The sequence below is a fragment of the Wyeomyia smithii genome, chromosome 2 (assembly GCF_029784165.1).
Source record: "Wyeomyia smithii strain HCP4-BCI-WySm-NY-G18 chromosome 2, ASM2978416v1, whole genome shotgun sequence".
Taxonomy (NCBI): Eukaryota; Metazoa; Arthropoda; class Insecta; order Diptera; family Culicidae; genus Wyeomyia; species Wyeomyia smithii.
This window is the reverse complement of record NC_073695.1, coordinates 218,729,169-218,750,977: the sequence shown is the minus strand read 5'-3', so window position 1 is coordinate 218,750,977 and position 21,809 is coordinate 218,729,169. Positions and strand designations below refer to the sequence as shown.

The following is a 21,809-nucleotide window of genomic DNA, read 5'->3' as shown; positions in this document are numbered from 1 at the left end:
GGAAATACTAGCGTTACGATTCTGTGTACGATTTATTTTGATGCAATATAAAAACCGTAGTCCAACGTAATAGCGGTTGTGTCTTGGATATCACCCTCGTACTTATTCATTGCCTAATTCCTGTATTTATGATCGCGAACTAACCCTTTTCCTAGTTTCAAATCGTTCCAAGGCACCGAGAATTTGAAATAATTCACCAGTTGCAGAAGCACAGGATTGATTTGCGACGCATTTGAGTTTACTAGCTCTACCAATGCACACTGGGAAAAAACGAACCAAAATTGCCACTAAATTAGTGCCGCTGAAATGGCAACCAGAAATATAGCATTTCTTATGTAAAATTGGTCAATAAATCGATTGGTGATGGTTTCATTCCGTGCAGGGTACGGGAAAAGGTCGATATTTTCAAAAATTCGCAAAAATGGGGTGAAGAGCGGTAGAATAGACCATTTTCCGTGCTCTGCACAAAATTAAACCATCATCAATCGATTTATTGACCAATTTTACATAAGAAATGGATGAAACTATCACCAATCGATTTATTGACCAATTTTACATAAGAAATGCTATATTTCAGGTTGCCAGCCCAGCGGTTTCTAATTAGTGGGAATTTGGGTTCATTTTTTCCCAGTGTGCAATGGTTACCATGATTTTATACAATCTTAACACACTCTTACTACCAACAAATTGGTAGCATGTCGTCTTCATCCTTCACCAGAATCCCATTTGTGGATTCTTCTTATTCAGCAAAATACAAAATAAAGTAAAACTTTCAAATTTTTCTTGCCTTGCCCGATTTGTAATTTGAAATTATATTGCTTTTGCCTTTGGTAATATTTTTCATGGTAAATTAGAGTGTTACTATTATCACTAAACAAATTGCTGAATCATTTAAAAACTGAAAATGTAGTTTCTCAAACCAATGAATAAAATTACAAATTGTAAACAGTTATAAAAAATTAACTTAAGTTCAGTAAAATAATCACTATATGTTGTATATAATGGATGGTCCCCGTGGTTCTGTGGTTAGCGATGTCGGTCGGCTACCTCTCCCACACGGTTGTGATATCGGGTTCGATTCCCGATCAGGTCGAGGAACTTTTCGAGCTGGAAATTTTCTCGACTCAGCACTGGGGCACGGTGTATCGTTGTACTTATCCTACAACATGCAAAATGTGCCGAAAACAATATCGATAACGAATTCTCTCAACTAATCTAGTTGATCGAGACCGCATTAGCCCCTAGGCTAGCGTGCGATATTGTATATAATGGATTTCAAGAATATATGATTTTGTGTACCTTGCCTCACATAGCAAATTAACATGTAGCTAACGCTATAAAACAAAATACAGCTTGGGTAAAAAAAAAACAACTGCAATGGCAGTGTTAAACTTGAAGTTACTCTTTTATCCAATGTTAAGCGTTGTTTGACCAATAAATAGTTAATGGGTTTGATGATGGCAATTTCGGTCACGGGTTACTTTAAAACACGTTTTATTATGTCAAAGCCGACGTTTCAAGGATATATTTCCTCGTCCTCAGGGCAAAAACAAAACAAACAAGTTCTCGTCAAAATATGGTGCATTGGTGCTAAATTGCTGTTGGTTAACTACACTACAACAGTATCTTCCAACACACATCACACACGATTGCATCGTGTTGGTGATGTGTGTTGGAAGATACTGTTGTAGTGTAGTTAACCAACAGCAATTTAGCACCAATGCACCATATTTTGACGAGAACTTGTTTGTTTTGTTTTTGCCCTGAGGACGAGGAAATATATCCTTGAAACGTCGGCTTTGACATAATAAAACGTGTTTTAAAGTAACCCGTGACCGAAATTGCCATCATCGAACCCATTAACTTTTATCCAATTATTGATTGTTCAATAAAGGTTTCAAAATTGCAATGAGACGGTTTAATTAGTCAGCAAATCTTCTACATCGCAGTCAATAATTTAAGAGGTGCTCGTTAGTTGAACAATTAATCACAAACCTTCGACAAGCAAGTACCGAATAGAAATTGAAGTCCAGTAGACTGGTTACCTTTTGGTGCTTGCTGTACAATGAGACTTCATTTTTAAAACGTAACACATAACTCAAAAGCTTTGTGAAGAAACGATCCAAGGAAATATTAAGCCAGTCATGGAACCCTAAACTGATTGTTCTGTTCTTCATTCTATGCGTTAAATTTCAGCCGCCATCACCTTGCCAGCCACAAAAAGAAGCTCAATGCAAAAATAAAAATCGAATTCATCTGGTTTGCCTAGAAGAAGTGCCAACGGCAGAGTAGAGTTCTCAGTGCAAAATAAGTAGTCCCCATGACGCTAAAAATCAAAATTCTAAATTTTCGTTCATGTGAAGTTTGATTGATTGATTTTTGAATTGGAATAAATAAATCTCTATCAACTGACATCAAGTGTAGAGATATTTTCGTAAAATAAAATATCTTAAAATGCACTATGTAGGTATACAAAATCTTGATTGGAACCGACAAATTGGTTCTTGCCATTTGCCATTCGTACATTCTAAAACTTTTAGGATTAATTACCAAAAAATGCACCACATTTGCAGTTTCTTCATTGGTTTTGATTTTTTTTAAATCTGGTTATGTTTGCGCAGACTTCCTCCAGATGTGTACACATTTTTGCCTGCATGAACGCAATTGTTTTGGAATCTGGGTATGTTTTCAACATTTTGAACAGATTTTTCCAGTTTTTGGACTGTTGCAGACATTCACAAACAACAAAAAGCATTTCGGATCAGAATAGATGTTTTGTAAAAACGTTGGAGTTGGTTTGGGTTTGGTTTTGCTTGTGAACGCCTCCGTTTTACAACGAACACAGAACATGAAAGAAAACACGCTCAATTGATTGGAAATCAATAGATGTACTTATCGCTGGTGGATTATTTTTTACATTTCAGAATTAGATCACATTTGTTAGTTTTCTATCAACGTATTTCCATAACGAAAAACACTCTTTCATAATAGCGTAGCACTTTTATATGAAAATGATTTAAGTAAAACGATCACATTAAACTGAATATCTTCAAAATAATTTGAAAAGTAAAGAAAGTTTTTCTCAAGAGCACACACGGGCCGTCATGAAGCAAGAAGTGAAAAAAAAACTAGAAAAATCTTTTCGGTTTAATCACGATCACTCACGTGTAAACTCTCCGGCCGATAGAAGCGAACTGCTTGCCGTGCTCTTTCAAAAGGTTTACCGAAGAGACGGATGCTGTACACCGTCATAAGCTGACGATCTAACTTTTCGGTTATGTTCCTAATTCATCCGAATCATGCAGATTGATTTTACGCTTAAGCTTAAATTGGGAGATTTTTTGTGCCGCGTCCAGGTATGCGTGTGACGTCGTTATGTATTGTCTAGCATGGTTGACTTAGGCAAATGGTTTGTTTTCGGCTTTTTTGTTCTGGCATTCTTAGAGCGAAAATTGTTTTAATTTCACGTGGTCAAGGCTGCTGGTGAAAATTGTGGTTCTGAAGTGATATTGGAAAAAAATACGATAGTAGACATCTTTCGAAACTATTGACCACCCTAGGTTTTTTTGGAGGCCTGAAGGGCATTAGGCAAAAGTGATATACACAAATTACAAAATCCATTATACAACAGTAGAACATGATTGAATCAAGCCTCGACAGAAATTGATTGATTTAATGTTGTCCTCTTCCCTTACCGAATATAATTCTCGATCTTAGATCTTTTTGCTGGCTTGTATTGTAATGATCTTGACTGCTATAGTTGAAGACTTTGAACCATCAATGGGAAATTTGTAGCCTGTTGATTTTGATAAATAGGAAAAAATCATTATAATACTCTACAGCAAATGAAATTCAAGCTTGTTTTAAAATGTAGGGTAATCGCCTCATTATTCATCTCAACAGGTGGGTGCACCTATATTCATCTTATTTCTCTCATTTGTCCAATTTACCGTCAAACTTCTACAAATTTTTGAGAGTAAATCTATTTGCTTCTCTATTTTCTCAAGTGGCTTAAAGTTTTACGTTGAAAATATGGCAAAATTTGACGATAAATTGATCAAAACGACGTGATGAGATGAATATAGGTGCTAAGATGAATATGAGAGCGGTTCCCGAAATTGTGCAACTCTACACAGTAAAAAAATCTGAATATTACGCGTCACGTAAAATATTTTCTCATTCAAATTTCTGTTGCTTCTGACGTAAACCACGGTTTTGTTCGAAAATTTTGTGCAATATCATTTAAATTTCCGTGGAATTTAATGGAATTTTTTATCATAAGCGATGGAGGCAATTCTTTATATGCGATTCGACATGAAGACTTTATGTAAATGAGAAAATATTTTACGTGACGTGTAAATTCAGATTTTTTTACTGTATATGTTCGAACTGCTGCGGTTGAATGAAAATGGCAGCGAAATAAATAAGTATCAATAAAACGAATTTGAATAATAAAAAAATGTTGTACAGATTATAACTGAATTAAGAATATTCAATTTTGAGTGCCTCGCCTCACATTCCAGCTTTACATCATGCTGCATTGCAGTGGTAACCATGAAGGTCCGTTTTTGTACATTTACTGTCCGCTCAATTATTCAGCAAATCGTCGACTCCGCAGTTAACAGTTTACGATACTTGTTAGTTGGACCTTCAATCACAAGCCACCGAAAAACAACTATCGCAAACAAATGAAAGTCTAATAAACTGGCTAGCTTTTGGTGCTCGCTGCACAATGAGAACCCATTTTTGCCTTTCTCCTAGAAAGGTATAGCAATCACTAGAAAAACCAAAGGTATAAAAGTGGTCCCAATGGCCGAATGTCGTATACCACTCGACCCCTTTCGACGAACTGAGCATTTTCTGTATGAAAGGTCTAGTTGCGCCATAGGTTGCAATTGAATTTCATTGTAATCGGATTTTTACATAACCTCTAAATTATGTATCAAAATGTAAAAATCACGAAACATCAATATCTCAGAATCCACACAACCGATTTCAATGGAACTGGTTTCAAATGATCGGGCTGTCTCCAGAATCCTTAACTTTCAAATTTCGTTATGTTTGAACATATGGTTCAAAAGTTATGTAAAGAAAAGTTATCCTAAGGTTGTTTAAACTCACTCATTTTTCTCAGAGATGGCTGAACCGATTTTCACAAAATTAGTGTCAAATGAAAGGTCTAGTTGCCCCATAGGTTGCTATTGAATTTCATTGCAATCGGATAGTAACTTTGTCCGTTGTTCACAAAAATGTGACATCACCTAATGAAAGTAAACATATTGACTTTCTCCTAACGATCACTGGCAACTTTTTTTTCTCACTCACTTTTCTCAGCGATGACTAAACCGACTTCAATGAAATTAATTGCAAATGAAAGGCCTAGTTGCCCTTTAAAACCCTATTGAATTTTATTGTAATCAGATTTCTAGTTTAGAGGTTATGGATCAAAATGTAAAAATCACGAAACATCATTATCTCAGAAGATTGAATGAAGATTGTACTTGTGGTTCAGAAGTTATGGAAAGAAACGTGTTCTGGATACTATTTAATCTCACTCATGTTTCTCAGAGATGGCTGGACAGATTTGCATAAAATCAGTGTTATATGGAAGGTCTTGTTGCCCCATAAAACCCCTATGATTTTTTTTTTTTGCAAACGGATTATTACTTTGCCTGTTATGTTTAAAAATGTGAAATCCAGCTATTGAAAGAAACATATTCCGAAGACTACTTGGACTCACTCACCTTTCTCAGAGATGGTTGACCCGATTCTCACAGAATTAGTATCAAATGAAAGGTCTAGCTGCCTCATAACACCCAATGGAATTTTGCTGTAATCGAACTGTAGCTTCGTCTGAAATGTATCGAAATGTGAAAATCACGAAACTTCATTATCTTAGAAACTACACAACCGGAATGAACAATATTGATATCAGATGAACGGGCTAGTTAAGGGTTAACTGATGAATTATGATTGAGCACGTGGTTTCAAAGTTTGGCTGCCCCATACGTTACCTTTTCATTTGATTGTAATCAAACAACCGTTAAATTGTTAATAAAACAACGAAAGTCTATTATCTCAAGTATTACACGACTTATGTGAACATAACTAGTGTCATACAAACGAGTCATCTCTCAAACTTACAAATAACAAACTTCATATCAATTTGATATGTGGTTCAGAAATTATGGAAAGTAAAGAAATTAAGAGACTATACAAAACTATACCTGCTTTGATCAATATATGTGGCCTCAATATAATTTAAATATGTTATCGTTCAATTTAAACGTTTCTGGTATTGCTGGTGATTGAATTTTTCGAAATTAAGTCAAATTTCAAATTTTATACTTCAGTTCCAACATCAATATTTTAGTACCCAAAGAGTGAATATTCCTTTATTGGATTGCAGCGTTCATGTAAATCTATTTTTACAAATAATAAGTTTAAATGAGAAAGGCTGGGTCTGACCGCTAGGTGGATTAATTTATGTTTTTAAACGTAGCACAGAACCTGAATGTGAAGGAACGATCTGAGAAATTAAAAAAACTAGTAATGGGTTTATTCAGCTTGATACAGAAAAAAATCAAATTTATCCACAGAAGTGCCAATGACGCAGACCCCGTTCTTGCTAATTTATAGTTCTCAATAAAAAAATAGTTAGTCTGTGCAACGCTGACATAAAATTAAAAATCTTACTTACCCTTTAACAGTATAAAATTTCTTTCATGTGAAGTTAGTAACATTGAGTTGTGAATTGAAATATATAAAACTAAAATGGGATACAATACCAAGTAAAAGGATTTCTTCTTATTACCAGTATCTTCTAGAGCATAAACGCATTTCGACTTCGCAGTGCCTGATTTATTATCACAACGAATCCCCTGTACCCACCAGAAAACACCACCTAATCAGGTGCTTAGGTCCCAAGAGTCAGATTTTTGGATCACTTTCCCGCAATTTAACTAAACTTTTTGCCGCTTCCCAGAGCTTCCATTGGACGTCTTTGTCCTGTACCCATTGGTTGAGTTCGTTTTCTTTACAGCCGCGGAAATATTTCCCGCTGACATTCGCCACATCAGGTGAGACCGTCAGAAATACGGTAGTTCGGGCGCCTTCCTCCGGAGTCCGGAAGCACATCTGTATTGGTTTGAATAGAAGATTTATCGGGAATGGAACGTTTCTCCAGATGCCGGTATCGATGACTCCTGGGTGTAAACAGTTAGCCGTTACTCGAGTATCTTTCAATCGTCGAGCTAATTCTTGCGTGAACATAATCTCAACAAACTTGGATAGATTGTATAATTCCACTGGAAACAGCGAAAAATAGTTAATCGGGTTGATGTTGCTTAAATCTTTTCGTAGACGAGCGAATCGATAAAGCTTGGATGACACGAGAATTATTCGTCCTTGGTCTGATTTTTTCAGCAGATCGATCAACAGATGTGTTAACAGGAACGGGCCGTAACAATTGGTGGCCATGGTGAATTCCAACCCATCGGCAGTGACCTTATTGTTAAAGCCTTGTGCAACACCTGCGTTATGAATCAGAACATCGATGACTGCTTCGGTGGCGATGATGTCCTGTGCAAACTGCCGCACTGAGGTCAGGGAACTGAGGTCGATGTGTTTCAAAATCAGGTTAGCGCTGGGGTACTCTGAGATGATTTCCTCTGTGGAAAAGGAAAAATTAAAAATTATGAGTTAAATTTATGATTTTCATAATTTAGTGTTTAGAATTATGGATATGATTATCAAAGAGAAACGATAGTTGAAATTTGGCTAGATTCTCTAGCTGACAGAGGCAGAATCTAAAGCTTTTCGCTGAAGTTACTTGAGAACAAAACGGGCGAAAATTTTCATGATTGCGCCTTTATGTATGTGTTTATAATGGATATCCGTAGTCTGCGGGCGGCGAAGTTTACTTCCCAAATTGATCCGATTTGATCTGCCTAAATGCCTTTCTTTGAATTGGTTATCGTTGCTTTATTTCTGATGTTTTCGTAGTTTTTTGTTTTCACCAGAATGAACAAAACAATGTCTTTTGTGATTGCTAATTAAAATGTGGTTTTGTATGTACAGAGTTTTCCAAGTCTTTCATGAGCACAGTTAGATGATTTAAAACGAACTTTATGCGAAATTGTTCACATAATATATGGGAGCTATGCCACTATAAATCAACAAGATTATAATATCGTTCGTGTGTCATGTCCGGGAAATTGTCTACTAGTTACGCATTCCTAGGTGCCCAACATTTCTCCTAAAACGAGATACGCTAATGTGTGGAAGTGATTCCTTACAGATGGTCCATAACCTAAGAACCAAGGAGAAATCCGCCCTGAAAATTTGACCACTATAAAACTTTAAACAGACAATTTGAAAACATAGTTTTCATTATTGTAACGTGAGATTTTCCCTTTTGACGTAGAACTACGTCTTTCAGGAAGTTCGGCTACATAGGGGTGTAAAATAAAAATCTTAAAACGAAAAAGGGGAAAATTTGTCCAATTCCGAATGTTAATTAATTGGTTAGTTTTCAATGGAATTCCTTCGTTCTAGCAGCAATCGATTGGAAAACCTTCTATGCATCCGCCCAAATGCAGAGAATAGTAATTTGATTATTCGAACTATTGTACTATTGGAAATCGTCAAGTAACGCAGATTTCGACTACTTATTGGTCGCTTTTCGCTTGCTTTCCCTAGCACGGCCGAAAGAATATTAAAACTAGTTAACCGGGAAAGCGCTTTTCGGACTATATGAAAGAATCTGCTGAAACCAACTATTTCACTAGTTGATGGCAACTAGAAATATTGTAGTGCTACATACCTTGCTACCAATATTCATTTATTTCAGAGGCAATTCAAAATTTAAAACACACAGTAGCGAAAGCCTTTTTTTACATTTCGATTCGGAACTTGGCCTTCTGTTTATTATACACAGACATCGCAGCCAACTGTTTAGTGTATAGGACAATTGTGGGGCTAGCGCTACGATCCTACTGACACTAACAGTCTCTCCCGAGCCAAGACTCGAACCTACGGCGACTGGCTTGTTAGGCCAGCATCGTACCTCGAGACCAACTGGAAGCACATAGTAGCGACAGCATTAGCGAAAAGTACATCGATCGGCACTTCCTCCAGTGAAAAGCTGTCGTATTTCGACAACATACAGAGTGGCAACATAGAAGTAATACACGTATCCCAGTGCCCCTCGTTGTATTTTCTGTCACAACATGACACACATCTGAGCATTTTTTGAAAGAGTGACGTGTTTACTATTTATTCGGAATAAATACAGTCAGTTTTCAGTTCCGCTCTCAAGATAATTGCAATGGATTCGAATAGAGGTCACATAAGGGTCTTGCACCTGCAAGGATTGACTAAAATCGAGATCAGGAGGAAGCTGTCAAATCTGAATTTAATCAGATTATTCGTCTACAGGACCATCAAGCGTTTCAAGGATACAGGCACGATTGTTTCCAAGAAGAAACCAGGTAAAAAACGAAGTGGGCGGACTCCAGTTCGCCAATAAAAATGGCGTGTGAAATGAAGCCAGACTTCCATGCAAAATGTTATCAAAAAGGACCTTGGAGCTTCTAAGAAACAGAAAATTCACGGATTAACTCGTCAAAATATTGCCGATAGGGTTGCTGCTGAAGACGCACGCTGGTCACAACATTATTTTTTCGGACGAAAAGTTGTTTACTCTGGAGGCAACTTTTAACAAGCAAAATTACCGTGTTTATGGAGCATGTGTTCGTGATATACCAGCCGATAAAATAGCAGTCGAGTGATAACAAAATGCATCCGCTGTGATGGTTTGGAGAAGTATATCAACCAAAGGGAAATTACCATTGCTATTCATTGACAGGGACATAATAATAAACATGGGCGCAACTAAGGAAAATTTCTAGGAGGGGCTAGTTTTCAAACACTTCATTTAAAAAAAATAGAAAAAAGAGTTACAATGCGCCTATTTAAAAACGCATAAAGTAGTGCCGTAACAGAAGACAAAATTACTTCAATCGGGAATAAATCTCCGAAGATGTATTGAATATTTTGACCATCTCTTTCAGCTGACACTGATTCGATATTGAGGCGAACTAGGTTTGGTAAACGGCTGGGCAGTGCGTACCAGCAGTACACCCGTGCTAGTCGGCATAGAATAGATCCCAGTGTGGTCCAAAGCATAATGCCATATTCTTTACTCCACGTGGAACCGACTGGAATACGAGCAACCATGAGAAGATTGGGGAACCGGTGGGAACTTGGTCGTATGCTGACAGGGAAGCGGTAGTTGTTCTCCTTGGAGAGCAGCTTGTCTGAGCGTCTGTTTTCCAGGATGGGGGTGGCTCGAACAGCGACTGATCCGAAGTGGACGATGAACTATGAAATGCGGTTTCTCGCGTCTACACTCAAGACGGTGGCCCCGTCGCGAGACGAGGTATCGCAGCCCTAGTAAAGCAGCATGCTAAAATAAACATACTACGAACAATCAAGAATTGAAAACGATCCGGAATTACCCGCAATGATCTAGTGACGAAATAAGACCGACGATTAGAAGCACGGTACATATAACAGTAGATCGCTTAACGCCTCGGATGCCGACCGGATCCTGCTAGATCAGCTAGAACTTCACCAGTTCGGCATCGTTGCGCTCCAGGAGCTTTACCGAAAAGGAGAGCAGGTACGGCGAATTTGTGGTCGCAGGGTAAAAAGTTGACGATGTAGCTGATACGATCGGTAGTTCTCTACGGAATCGATACATCAACGCTTCTGGCCTCAACGCTCTTGGAGTTTTCGAACAGAAGATGCTGCGGACTATCTATTGTGGAGTACAGACAGACGACGGATAATGGCGACAGTGCATGAACGCGCTGCTTGGAGAGAACCCCGCCAGACCGATGTCATGGTAACAGTTTCCTCAAGCCGCCGCCGATGATGATGGTGCTACTGCTGAAAATATGGTCATAAGCTCCGTTCATTGTGCCGCATGTGTTACTGTACGGATTTTTTGCGTGCTTCTAACTATATTGAATGTAGGGCTATCCGGAACGTGTTGAAACATGTTTGAACGTGATCATTTATGTCCTGCGCAAAATCCATAAAACGTTCAAAACAAAACAATCGTTTTTCGCTTTCTGCATTTCTTTACACCACTTGCAGCAACAGTTGATCTCGCATGGACGGTGCTTATCAGCTGTTTCGCAAGCACTGACAGCCTTTTGACGTATAATCGAGCCAGCGAGCCAGAAAAAAACGGCTTCAAGCGAAATGTATGGGGATGACGTTCGTGACAAGGATGTGAACCCCGCACGCGCTGCTTGGAGAGAACCCCGTTGCACAGCTGACGAAAGTCAATAGGTTGCGGTGGGCCGGTCGCGTCGTAAGGATGGCTGTGGCTATGAAATCACTTCTCTTCAGCAACCCTGTGGACTAGGGGGCGCAGCGTGCGCGATGGCTCGACCAGATCGAAAGAGACTTGCGGGTGATGAGACGTCTGAGGAACTGGCGAAACACAGCCCAAAACCGAGCAGCATGGCAACAGCTCCTTGATACAGCACGAGCCACCACGGCACTCGTCTTATTAGTAAGGTAAGTAAGAGAGCTAGGTTTGAGAATCGATCCTAGGCACAGTACTAGTTCTCAGCCAATGAATGATGACTTCTCAATTCGTGTTGATTTTGATGCTCTGATAGGAAGTATGGGATGTATTTATATTGACTACAATTATTCTCTGGGAAATTCTAGGGGGAGCTTAAAACTTGCTAGGGGGGCTGTAGCCCCCCTTAGCCCCCCCGTAGTTGCACCCATGATAATAAACAAGGAGGGCTACAAGCAACACGTTATCAAAGGCCATTTTCATCCTTACGCTAAAATGCTTTTTGGTAAAGACAGTTTTTGCTTACAACAGGATTCAGCACCAGCGCATGAGGCATTGATCTTCCAGAAATGGTGTTAGCAGAATTTGTCTTGTGTCGTCACTTCGCTGGACTTCAGTATCTAGGGATACATTCTAGGAAAATTGGACAACGTAAGGCATTTGAGTTTGAACACATTCTGAAAAAAAAACGTTTGGTGAAGATTTAGGACGAAATGCCGAACGAAGTTATACGTGCGGCTTGGAATGACTTCGAAAAGCGTCTGCGGGCCGTTATCAAACATAAAGGTGGAAGATTTAAACTTAACTAATTACATTGTATTTTCATTACTCATAGATGTTAATGAAATTGGTTCGAGTCCCACTTGCTGAACTATATTTTTTGTAGTTTCTACAATCATATTTTCCGTTAATTTAATTTTCTATCTTCATTACTACATTTACTCTTGAAAACGAAAAATAAAAAATTACATAAATAAAGTACATTACTTTTACGTTGCCACCCTGTACAATTCCATAATATTGTGGTATATGTGGTATAAAACTAATCTGATTTCATCCAAAAATTTGGCGTGTCATAAAAAATATTGGAACGTCATAAAATAACGATAAATTCGACTTAACAGTAACACTCCAACCTCTATTCACATGTCTGCCACTGGTCAGCACGGATAGAATTTTGTTTTCCTCCAGTCGCACAGCTCTGATATGCAACACGTAACAGTGTAATAAATGGTTGTGTGGCTGAAGGTGTGCTGAATCTTCTGCTATCTTCTTCCATTCGACACGGGACGAATTTGGTTGTCTTTCCTTGAAGCCGCGTGTTATTTTGTTATGTGGCTGAGACTTCCATCCATCCGCTTCTACAAGTTTCTAATACAAAATGAGATTCATTTTTCGTATATTGGTATAACATACGAATTAAATTCTACACCTGGCGAAACTGAGTAAATGGCATAACTCGCAGAAAAAGGTGGAGCCACTTACAATAAAAGATAATAAAATCTAAAATTAAAACAACGAACATAAAGCTTGCGGCGGCTACGCGTCACTTTTCCAATAGATTTTAGTCCACTTTTTCCCTGGTTTGAAAATATATGCCAACTATTATACCAAAATCAAACCAAAACTTTGAAGCATACCCTATCTTATAATCAAGACTTTGGCGTTCAAAATCTGTCCAGTGTTAGTAACATAATATGCATTTGAAGAGAGGTTCATTTTCTTCACACTTTCCACAGCACGCCACCCTATTAAAGTAAGACGTAGCCCTACGTCAGAAGAGTGGTTTACTTTGCACTTATCATTTGCGATCAACTTAGTATCCAAAATGCAAGCAGTGTAACAAACAGCTCAATGTAGATTTACGTCATTGAAGTCGTTGGTGCGAATTACTTATCAAAAAATCACACCACGCCGCAAAACCAAGACCGCAAAGTTGATGCAAGTAAAATTTTCACTTGTTGATTCGAAAGCAATAACGAAAAATTCTTTCTTTTGTAACAAAATTGTTATTTGAAAAGCAACAAAATAGTCCACAGTCAAGCAACAATACATACCAACATATATTTTGCACATCTGAAGAGATCACGACTATCTAAAATGGCAGAATTAAAAAAAAACACTTTTAAAGCAAGAACGAAACATTCTTCTTTTTGGAACAAATTTGTTACTTAAAAAGCAATAAAATTCATCATCCGGTGAACTTGAACACACTAATTGTTCATCGTACGCAAAAAGTAGTACGGCGTATGCAAATGTTGATAAATTCAAAGACTTCATATAGATAGGGCAGTGTAATTTCGGCTACTGGTATTTTCGGCCCATTCTCAGTTTTTTCCAGTCACATTTACCTGCACAAATGATTTACCGCCAAAAACAAATGCAACAGCATTCTTTAGTTTGATGGCTACACGTTATGATAGTTTGCTTCCGGGAGATTGAAGCAATCCATGCTTCGCGAAAAGACGTTTTTTTTTTCGCGTCCGCGTTTTATTAAAAAAAAATTAATGGAATTCGATGGAAAAACTAAAAATGTCAACAGTTAGTGTGTGTGTTCACTAAAAGTGTTTTAAACAAACGATGCGATCGGTAAATTCCGGAATCCGCGTAAAAAAAACCGCGTAGATTCCGGAATCCGCGTAAAAAAACCGCGTGAAAAACCGCGTAAAAAGCGACCTTAGTTTATTTTTTAATTGTTGATATTATTATTTCTTACCTGGGAAAGGATGCGTATCGCTTTACAGCCTTAGCGATTAATTTGGTCGCCATTCAACGTCAAATTCGTCTTCAAAGTATAGTTGCTTTTTCTTTGCTATTCATGACTTCTCTGGCTTTTGTATGACCATTTTTTCTCCAAATAATTATATGGAGTTGATTGACAATTTCACAGGAAATATTGTGATCAATCGAATACCGTAATCTGTTTGAACTTCTATGCTTTATTTTGTGATTTTTCAAGCTTTTGATCAAGTATTGTATAAAAATATGTTTGATTACTACAATCAAATTTAATTACTGCGTGATACGATTTCATGATAACGGTACTTTGACAAGTTCGGCAGTTTAACAATAAAGATAAGTATATGTTTGGCTCAAGCGCGTGTTAGCAATATACTGTGCTTAGGCTACGCTATTTGTATATTGATATATAACTACTGTATCTACTCACAGAAAATAATAATAAAATCAATTAAACACTATAATTTTTGCGAGCTTTTGTTTTTCGATTTCTCAAGCTTTTGGTTTAATGTTGCAGCTAAATAGTTCTGATAATTATGAATAAACCTCATGGCAGCGTGACATGGATTCACGACAATTGTACTTCGATAAGTTTGGCGGTTTGAGATCGAATTTAGGAATATGTTTTGGCTCAGGTGCGTGTTTGCATTTTTAAAAACTCTTTGGGCTTTGGATGCATGAAATTTTGCCAGTTTTTTAATCTTAATAGATAGTTTTTGGTTGGTTAATGACTGGACCAAAAGCGCATAACAGTTCCCACTAGTGAACCTCAGCCTTCCAGCTACCGTACCCCCACCTTCTCGTGGTACCAACTGATGTGCGAGTAACCAGTGGAAAGATCGGGTAACCAACCCTGGTGGGACTGCTGGTCGCATGCTGAAAGGGGGCGGGGCTTCCTTCCTCGGAAGGGAGTTTCCTGGGATCGACACCAACAGAAGCGTTCTAAGTAACGCAGTGTCCTTCTCAAGTCCTGGTAGTGCCCGGGACTCCAAACAATGGCACTACGATGGCCCTCCTGTGACATAGTGGGATTGGTCGCTGGCCTTGAAAGCCCGCACCATTAAAAAATAACAGCAACGAACGCAATAACGTCAAGTACGGACCGGAAAAATCGGCTAGGACCTAGGCAACGAAAACGGACTAACGATTGGATTCTCGGAACAAGGAACTGTCGATCTCTCAACTTTCTTGGAAGTAACCGCGTGCTTTCCGAGGAGTTGAAGACCCGCAAGTTCAACATCGTAGCGCTGCAGGAGGTATGCTGGAAGGGGACGATGGTGCGTTCGTACAGGGATGGTCACACCATCTATCAGAGTTGTGGAAGCACACATGAGCTGGGAACAGCTTTTATAGCGATGGGAGAGATGCAGAAGCGGGTGATCGGGTGGTGGCAAATCAGTTCTAGACTGTGCAGGTTGAGGATCAAAGGCCGTTTCTTCAACATTAGTATTATCAACGTGCATAGCCCACCCTCGAAAGCACCGATGACGACAAGGATGAATTCTACGCGCAGTTGGAGAGTGAATATGACCGCTGCCCAAAACATGATGCCAAGATCATCCATCATCGGGGATTACAACGCTTAGGTTGGCCAGGAGGAGGAGTACAGACCGGTGATTGGACGATTCAGTGCACATCAGCTGACGAATGAAAATGGCCTCAGACTAATCGACTTTACCACCTACAAAAACATGGCCATACTTAGCACCTTCTTCCAGCATAGCCTCCACCATAGACTCACCTGGAGATCACCGAATAGAACAGAAACACAAATCGACCACGTTTTGATAGATGGTCGTCACTTCTCGGACATTATCGATGTCAGATCACATCGAGGCGCTTACATCGATTCGGATCACTACCTAGTGATGGTTAAGATACGCCAAAAACTATCCGTTGTGAATAACATACGGTACCGTCGCCCGCCACGGTATAATCTCGCGTCACTGAAGCAACACGACATCGCAACACAGTACGCGTCATCGCTCGAAGCTGCACTGCCAGAAGAGGGAGAGCTTGAAGAAGCCCCTCTAGGGGATTGCTGGAATGCCGTGAAAACAGCTATCAGCAGTGCTGTGGAGGAAGTCCTGGGACACGTGTAAGCGAATCGACGTAACGAGTGGTTTGACGAAGAATGTCGGCAGATTTTGGACGAGAAGAACGCAGCGCGGGCAACAATGCTGCGTAGAGCCACCCGTCAGAATGTGGAGCGATATAGACTGAAACGGAGGCAGCAAGTCCAACTCTTCAAGGAAAAAAAGCGTCGCCAGGAAGAGGAGGAATGTGAAGAACTCGAGCAGCTGCACCGCACACACGAAACACGAAAGTTCTACCAAAAACTCAACGGATCCCGCAGAGGCTAGAGGGATAAGAATGGAGGCATTTTGACGGATGATCGTGAGGTAATCGAAAAGTGGAAGCAGCACTACGATGAACACCTGAATGGCGTGCAAGCAGGAGACCACAACAGGAGCGGAGAAGACGTGGTCGGTGCAACGAACGACGAAGATGTGCCACCCCCAACAATAAGCGAAGTTAAGGATGCGTTCCGGCAGCTCAAGAACAACAAAGCGGCCGGGAAAGACGGCATCGGAGCTGAGCTTATTAAGATGGACCCTGACAAACTGGCTAGCTCGCTGCATCGGCTGATCGTCGAGATCTGGGAAACAGAACAGCTACCGGAGGAGTGGAAAGAAGGGGTTATCTGCCCCATAAACAAAAAGGGCGACAAACTAGACTGCGAGAACTATCGAGCGATCACAGTCCTGAATGCCGCCTACAAAGTGTTTTCCCAGGTCATCTTCCAACGCCTGTCACCATTAGCAGGCAGGTTTGTAGGAAGCTACCAGGCCCGGGGGAGCTGACAAGACTGATTAGGGCTACGATGGAGGATGTGAAGTGTTGTGTGAGAATTTCGGCTGTAACGTCGGACCCATTTGAGTCTCACAGAGGGCTCCGACAAGGTGATGGTCTCGCCTGCTTATTGTTTAACGTCGCGCTAGAGAGTGTTATGAGACGAGCGGGGTTTGACATTCGGGGCACGATTTTCAACAGATCAGGTAAATTTATTTGCTTTGCGGATGACGTGGATATTGTCGGCAGAAAATTTGAGACGGTAGCAGACCAGTATACCCGACTGAAACGTGAAGCAGATAGGATCGGACTGACGACTAATACGTCAAAAACTAAGTATATGCTTGCAGGTGGGTCCGAGCACGACAGGGCACGCCTAGGCAATACGGTAACAATCGACGGGGATGAGTTCGAGGTGGTCGACGAGTTTGTGTACCTCGGCTCTCTGGTAACTGAGAACAACGATACCAGCCGGGAGATAAGGAGACGTATTATCAGTGGAAGTCGTACCTACTATGGGCTCCATAAAAAAACTACGGTCGCAAAATCTGAGTCTTCGCACCAAGTGTATCCTGTACAAAACGCTAATAAGACCGGTCGTTCTCTACGGGCATGAGACGTGGACAATGCTCGAGGAGGACTTGCAAGCACTCGAAGTTTTTGAACGTCGGGTGCTAAGAACCATCTTTGACGGTGTGCAAGAGAACGGAGTGTGGAGGCGTAGGATGAACCACGAGCTTGCGCGCCTCTACGGTGAACCCAGTATTCAGAAAGTGGCTAAAGCTGGAAGGATACGCTGGGCAGGGCATGTAGCTAGAATGCCGGATAGCTACCCTGAAAAATTGGTGTTCGCTTCAAATTCGGCGGGAATGAGAAGGCGAGAGGCGCAACGAGCGAGATGAGTGGACCAGATGGAGAACGATCTGCAAAGTACCGGATGCCCGCGGAACTGGAGGCAGGCAGCCATGGACCGAGTGAATTGGCGGAACCACGTTATGCAGGCCATGTCTTAGGACGGACGGCCATCTAAGTAAGTAAGTAAGTAGATAGTTTTTGCGCCAACAAGTTCCTGCCTAACACCCTTAATCCAACTCCGTGGTACTTACGAGTGTGTCACTGAATCGCTGGCCTCTCATTAAGTAAGTATAACATCATCAATGTCCTTTCTAATATCCCCAAGCTACGGCAAAAATGGGCGTGACCAGCAACGATGACTATCGGGCCTACTTCAACTCAGATTGGTGTAAATGTTACTCCCAAACATTGTACCTCATACTATTCGAGGGGGAGCATCAGTCATCAGTCTGCAACCTACGAAACATGTCGTGCTTACGCTACGCTACAAGTTATGATAGTTTGCTTCCGATAAATAGCCTTGAGTCATTTCCATGCTACTTCACAAATCGATCCTGATCGACCATTTCCGATCTCGCTGAAACTTCTCACAGTTGTTCCTGTTTGATAATAAGGTCATTTTTAAATATCCGCTTTTCATGTTGACTCGCGACTGCTGTTTCAAAAGATACAAACACGTACTGTATAAATTAGTTACCGTGGGTGTTCGTCTTATTTTCACAACCTTCTTATAACAGGGTTCGCCGGTGAGTTACGCATATTCAATTTCAACAGGGCCAGTATAAAAATAGTCGATTATGATACAAAAACAGTACGATGAATTGGTATCATGCTCTGAGTGATGAATTTTCAACATTATTATGTGTAGCTGGAAAAAAAAACTTAATAAAGGTCAGAGTGAAAATGACAAAATACTGAAGTAAGTAAGTAGATAGTTTTTGCGCCAACAAGTTCCTGCCTAACACCCTTAATCCAACTCCGTGGTACTTACGAGTGTGTCACTGAATCGCTGGCCTCTCATTAAGTAAGTATAACATCATCAATGTCCTTTCTAATATCCCCAAGCTACGACATCGCAACACAGTACGCGTCATCGCTCGAAGCTGCACTGCCAGAAGAGGGAGAGCTTGAAGAAGCCCCTCTAGGGGATTGCTGGAATGCCGTGAAAACAGCTATCAGCAGTGCTGTGGAGGAAGTCCTGGAACACGTGTAAGCGAATCGACGTAACGAGTGGTTTGGCGAAGAATGTCGGCAGATTTTGGACGAGAAGAACGCAGCGCGGGCAACAATGCTGCGTAGAGCCACCCGTCAGAATGTGGAGCGATATAGACTGAAACGGAGGCAGCAAGTCCAACTCTTCAAGGAAAAAAAGCGTCGCCAGGAAGAGGAGAAATGTGAAGAACTCGAGCAGCTGCACCGCATACACGAAACACGAAAGTTCTACCAAAATCTCAACGCGTCCCGCAGAGACTTTGTCCCACGAGCCGAAATGTGTAGGGATAAGAATGGAGGCATTTTGACGGATGATCGTGAGGTGATCGAAAAGTGGAAGCAGCACTACGATGAACACCTGAATGGCGTGCAAGCAGGAGACCACAACAGGAGCGGAGAAGACGTGGTCGGTGCAACGAACGACGAAGATGTGCCACCCCCAACAATAAGCGAAGTTAAGGATGCGTTCCGGCAGCTCAAGAACAACAAAGCGGCCGGGAAAGACGGCATCGGAGCTGAGCTTATTAAGATGGACCCCGACAAACTGGCTAGCTCGCTGCATCGGCTGATCGTCGAGATCTGGGAAACAGAACAGCTACCGGAGGAGTGGAAAGAAGGGGTTATCTGCCCCATAAACAAAAAGGGCGACAAACTAGACTGCGAGAACTATCGAGCGATCACAGTCCTGAATGCCGCCTACAAAGTGTTTTCCCAGGTCATCTTCCAACGCCTGTCACCATTAGCAGGCAGGTTTGTAGGAAGCTACCAGGCCCGGGGGAGCTGACAAGACTGATTAGGGCTACAATGGAGGATGTGAAGTGTTGTGTGAGAATTTCGGCTGTAACGTCGGACCCATTTGAGTCTCACAGAGGGCTCCGACAAGGTGATGGTCTCGCCTGCTTATTGTTTAACGTCGCGCTAGAGAGTGTTATGAGACGAGCGGGGTTTGACATTCGGGGCACGATTTTCAACAGATCAGGTAAATTTATTTGCTTTGCGGATGACGTGGATATTGTCGGCAGAAAATTTGAGACGGTAGCAGACCAGTATACCCGACTGAAACGTGAAGCAGATAGGATCGGACTGACGATTAATACGTCAAAAACTAAGTATATGCTTGCAGGTGGGTCCGAGCACGACAGGGCACGCCTAGGCAATACGGTAACAATCGACGGGGATGAGTTCGAGGTGGTCGACGAGTTTGTGTACCTCGGCTCTCTGGTAACTGAGAACAACGATACCAGCCGGGAGATAAGGAGACGTATTATCAGTGGAAGTCGTACCTACTATGGGCTCCATAAAAAAACTACGGTCGCAAAATCTGAGTCTTCGCACCAAGTGTATCCTGTACAAAACGCTAATAAGACCGGTCGTTCTCTACGGGCATGAGACGTGGACAATGCTCGAGGAGGACTTGCAAGCACTCGGAGTTTTTGAACGTCGGGTGCTAAGAACCATCTTTGACGGTGTGCAAGAGAACGGAGTGTGGAGGCGTAGGATGAACCACGAGCTTGCGCGCCTCTACGGTGAACCCAGTATTCAGAAAGTGGCTAAAGCTGGAAGGATACGCTGGGCAGGTCATGTAGCTAGAATGCCGGATAGCTACCCTGAAAAATTGGTGTTCGCTTCAAATTCGGCGGGAATGAGAAGGCGAGAGGCGCAACGAGCGAGATGGGTGGACCAGATGGAGAACGATCTGCAAAGTACCGGATGCCCGCGGAACTGGAGGCAGGCAGCCATGGACCGAGTGAATTGGCGGAACCACGTTATGCAGGCCATGTCTTAGGACGGACGGCCATCTAAGTAAGTAAGTAAGTAGATAGTTTTTGCGCCAACAAGTTCCTGCCTAACACCCTTAATCCAACTCCGTGGTACTTACGAGTGTGTCACTGAATCGCTGGCCTCTCATTAAGTAAGTATAACATCATCAATGTCCTTTCTAATATCCCCAAGCTACGGCAAAAATGGGCGTGACCAGCAACGATGACTATCGGGCCTACTTCAACTCAGATTGGTGTAAATGTTACTCCCAAACATTGTACCTCATACTATTCGAGGGGGAGCATCAGTCATCAGTCTGCAACCTACGAAACATGTCGTGCTTACGCTACGCTACAAGTTATGATAGTTTGCTTCCGATAAATAGCCTTGAGTCATTCCATGCTACTTCACAAATCGATCCTGATCGACCATTTCCGATCTCGCTGAAACTTCTCACAGTTGTTCCTGTTTGATAATAAGGTCATTTTTAAATATCCGCTTTTCATGTTGACTCGCGACTGCTGTTTCAAAAGATACAAACACGTACTGTATAAATTAGTTACCGTGGGTGTTCGTCTTATTTTCACAACCTTCTTATAACAGGGTTCGCCGGTGAGTTACGCATATTCAATTTCAACAGGGCCAGTATAAAAATAGTCGATTATGATACAAAAACAGTACGATGAATTGGTATCATGCTCTGAGTGATGAATTTTCAACATTATTATGTGTAGCTGGAAAAAAAACTTAATAAAGGTCAGAGTGAAAATGACAAAATACTGAAACGTTCATGACTCTTTTTCATTTATCCATCACCAAATTTTGACAGATAGTAGTACATATTGTCATCTTCAATGTGTAAAAAATAGATTTTTAGAAAAGGTACTTTTTGAGAAATTTAATTTTTTGTGACAATTTGGAAAATTTGGCACAACAAAAATTTTGCAGTGAATACAGTTTTTTATAACCTCAATATTATTACCTACAATTTTGCAAAAGACACTATTTC

At 41.0% G+C, this 21,809-nt stretch overlaps 1 protein-coding gene across 13 annotated transcripts in view; it reads right to left on the bottom strand.

Annotated features, from left to right (window-relative positions):
* Positions 1 to 6,838: 6,838 nt before the first annotated feature.
* The window catches only part of LOC129721363 (retinol dehydrogenase 14), a 67,325-nt gene continuing 52,354 nt past the window's right edge, over positions 6,839 to 21,809 (bottom strand). For all 13 annotated transcript variants that reach the window (XM_055673836.1, XM_055673838.1, XM_055673841.1 and 10 more), the window contains one exon: positions 6,839 to 7,670. In XM_055673836.1, the coding sequence (XP_055529811.1) occupies positions 6,931 to 7,670 (740 nt within the window). In that variant the 3' untranslated portion in view covers positions 6,839 to 6,930. The remainder of the gene's footprint in view (positions 7,671 to 21,809) is intronic.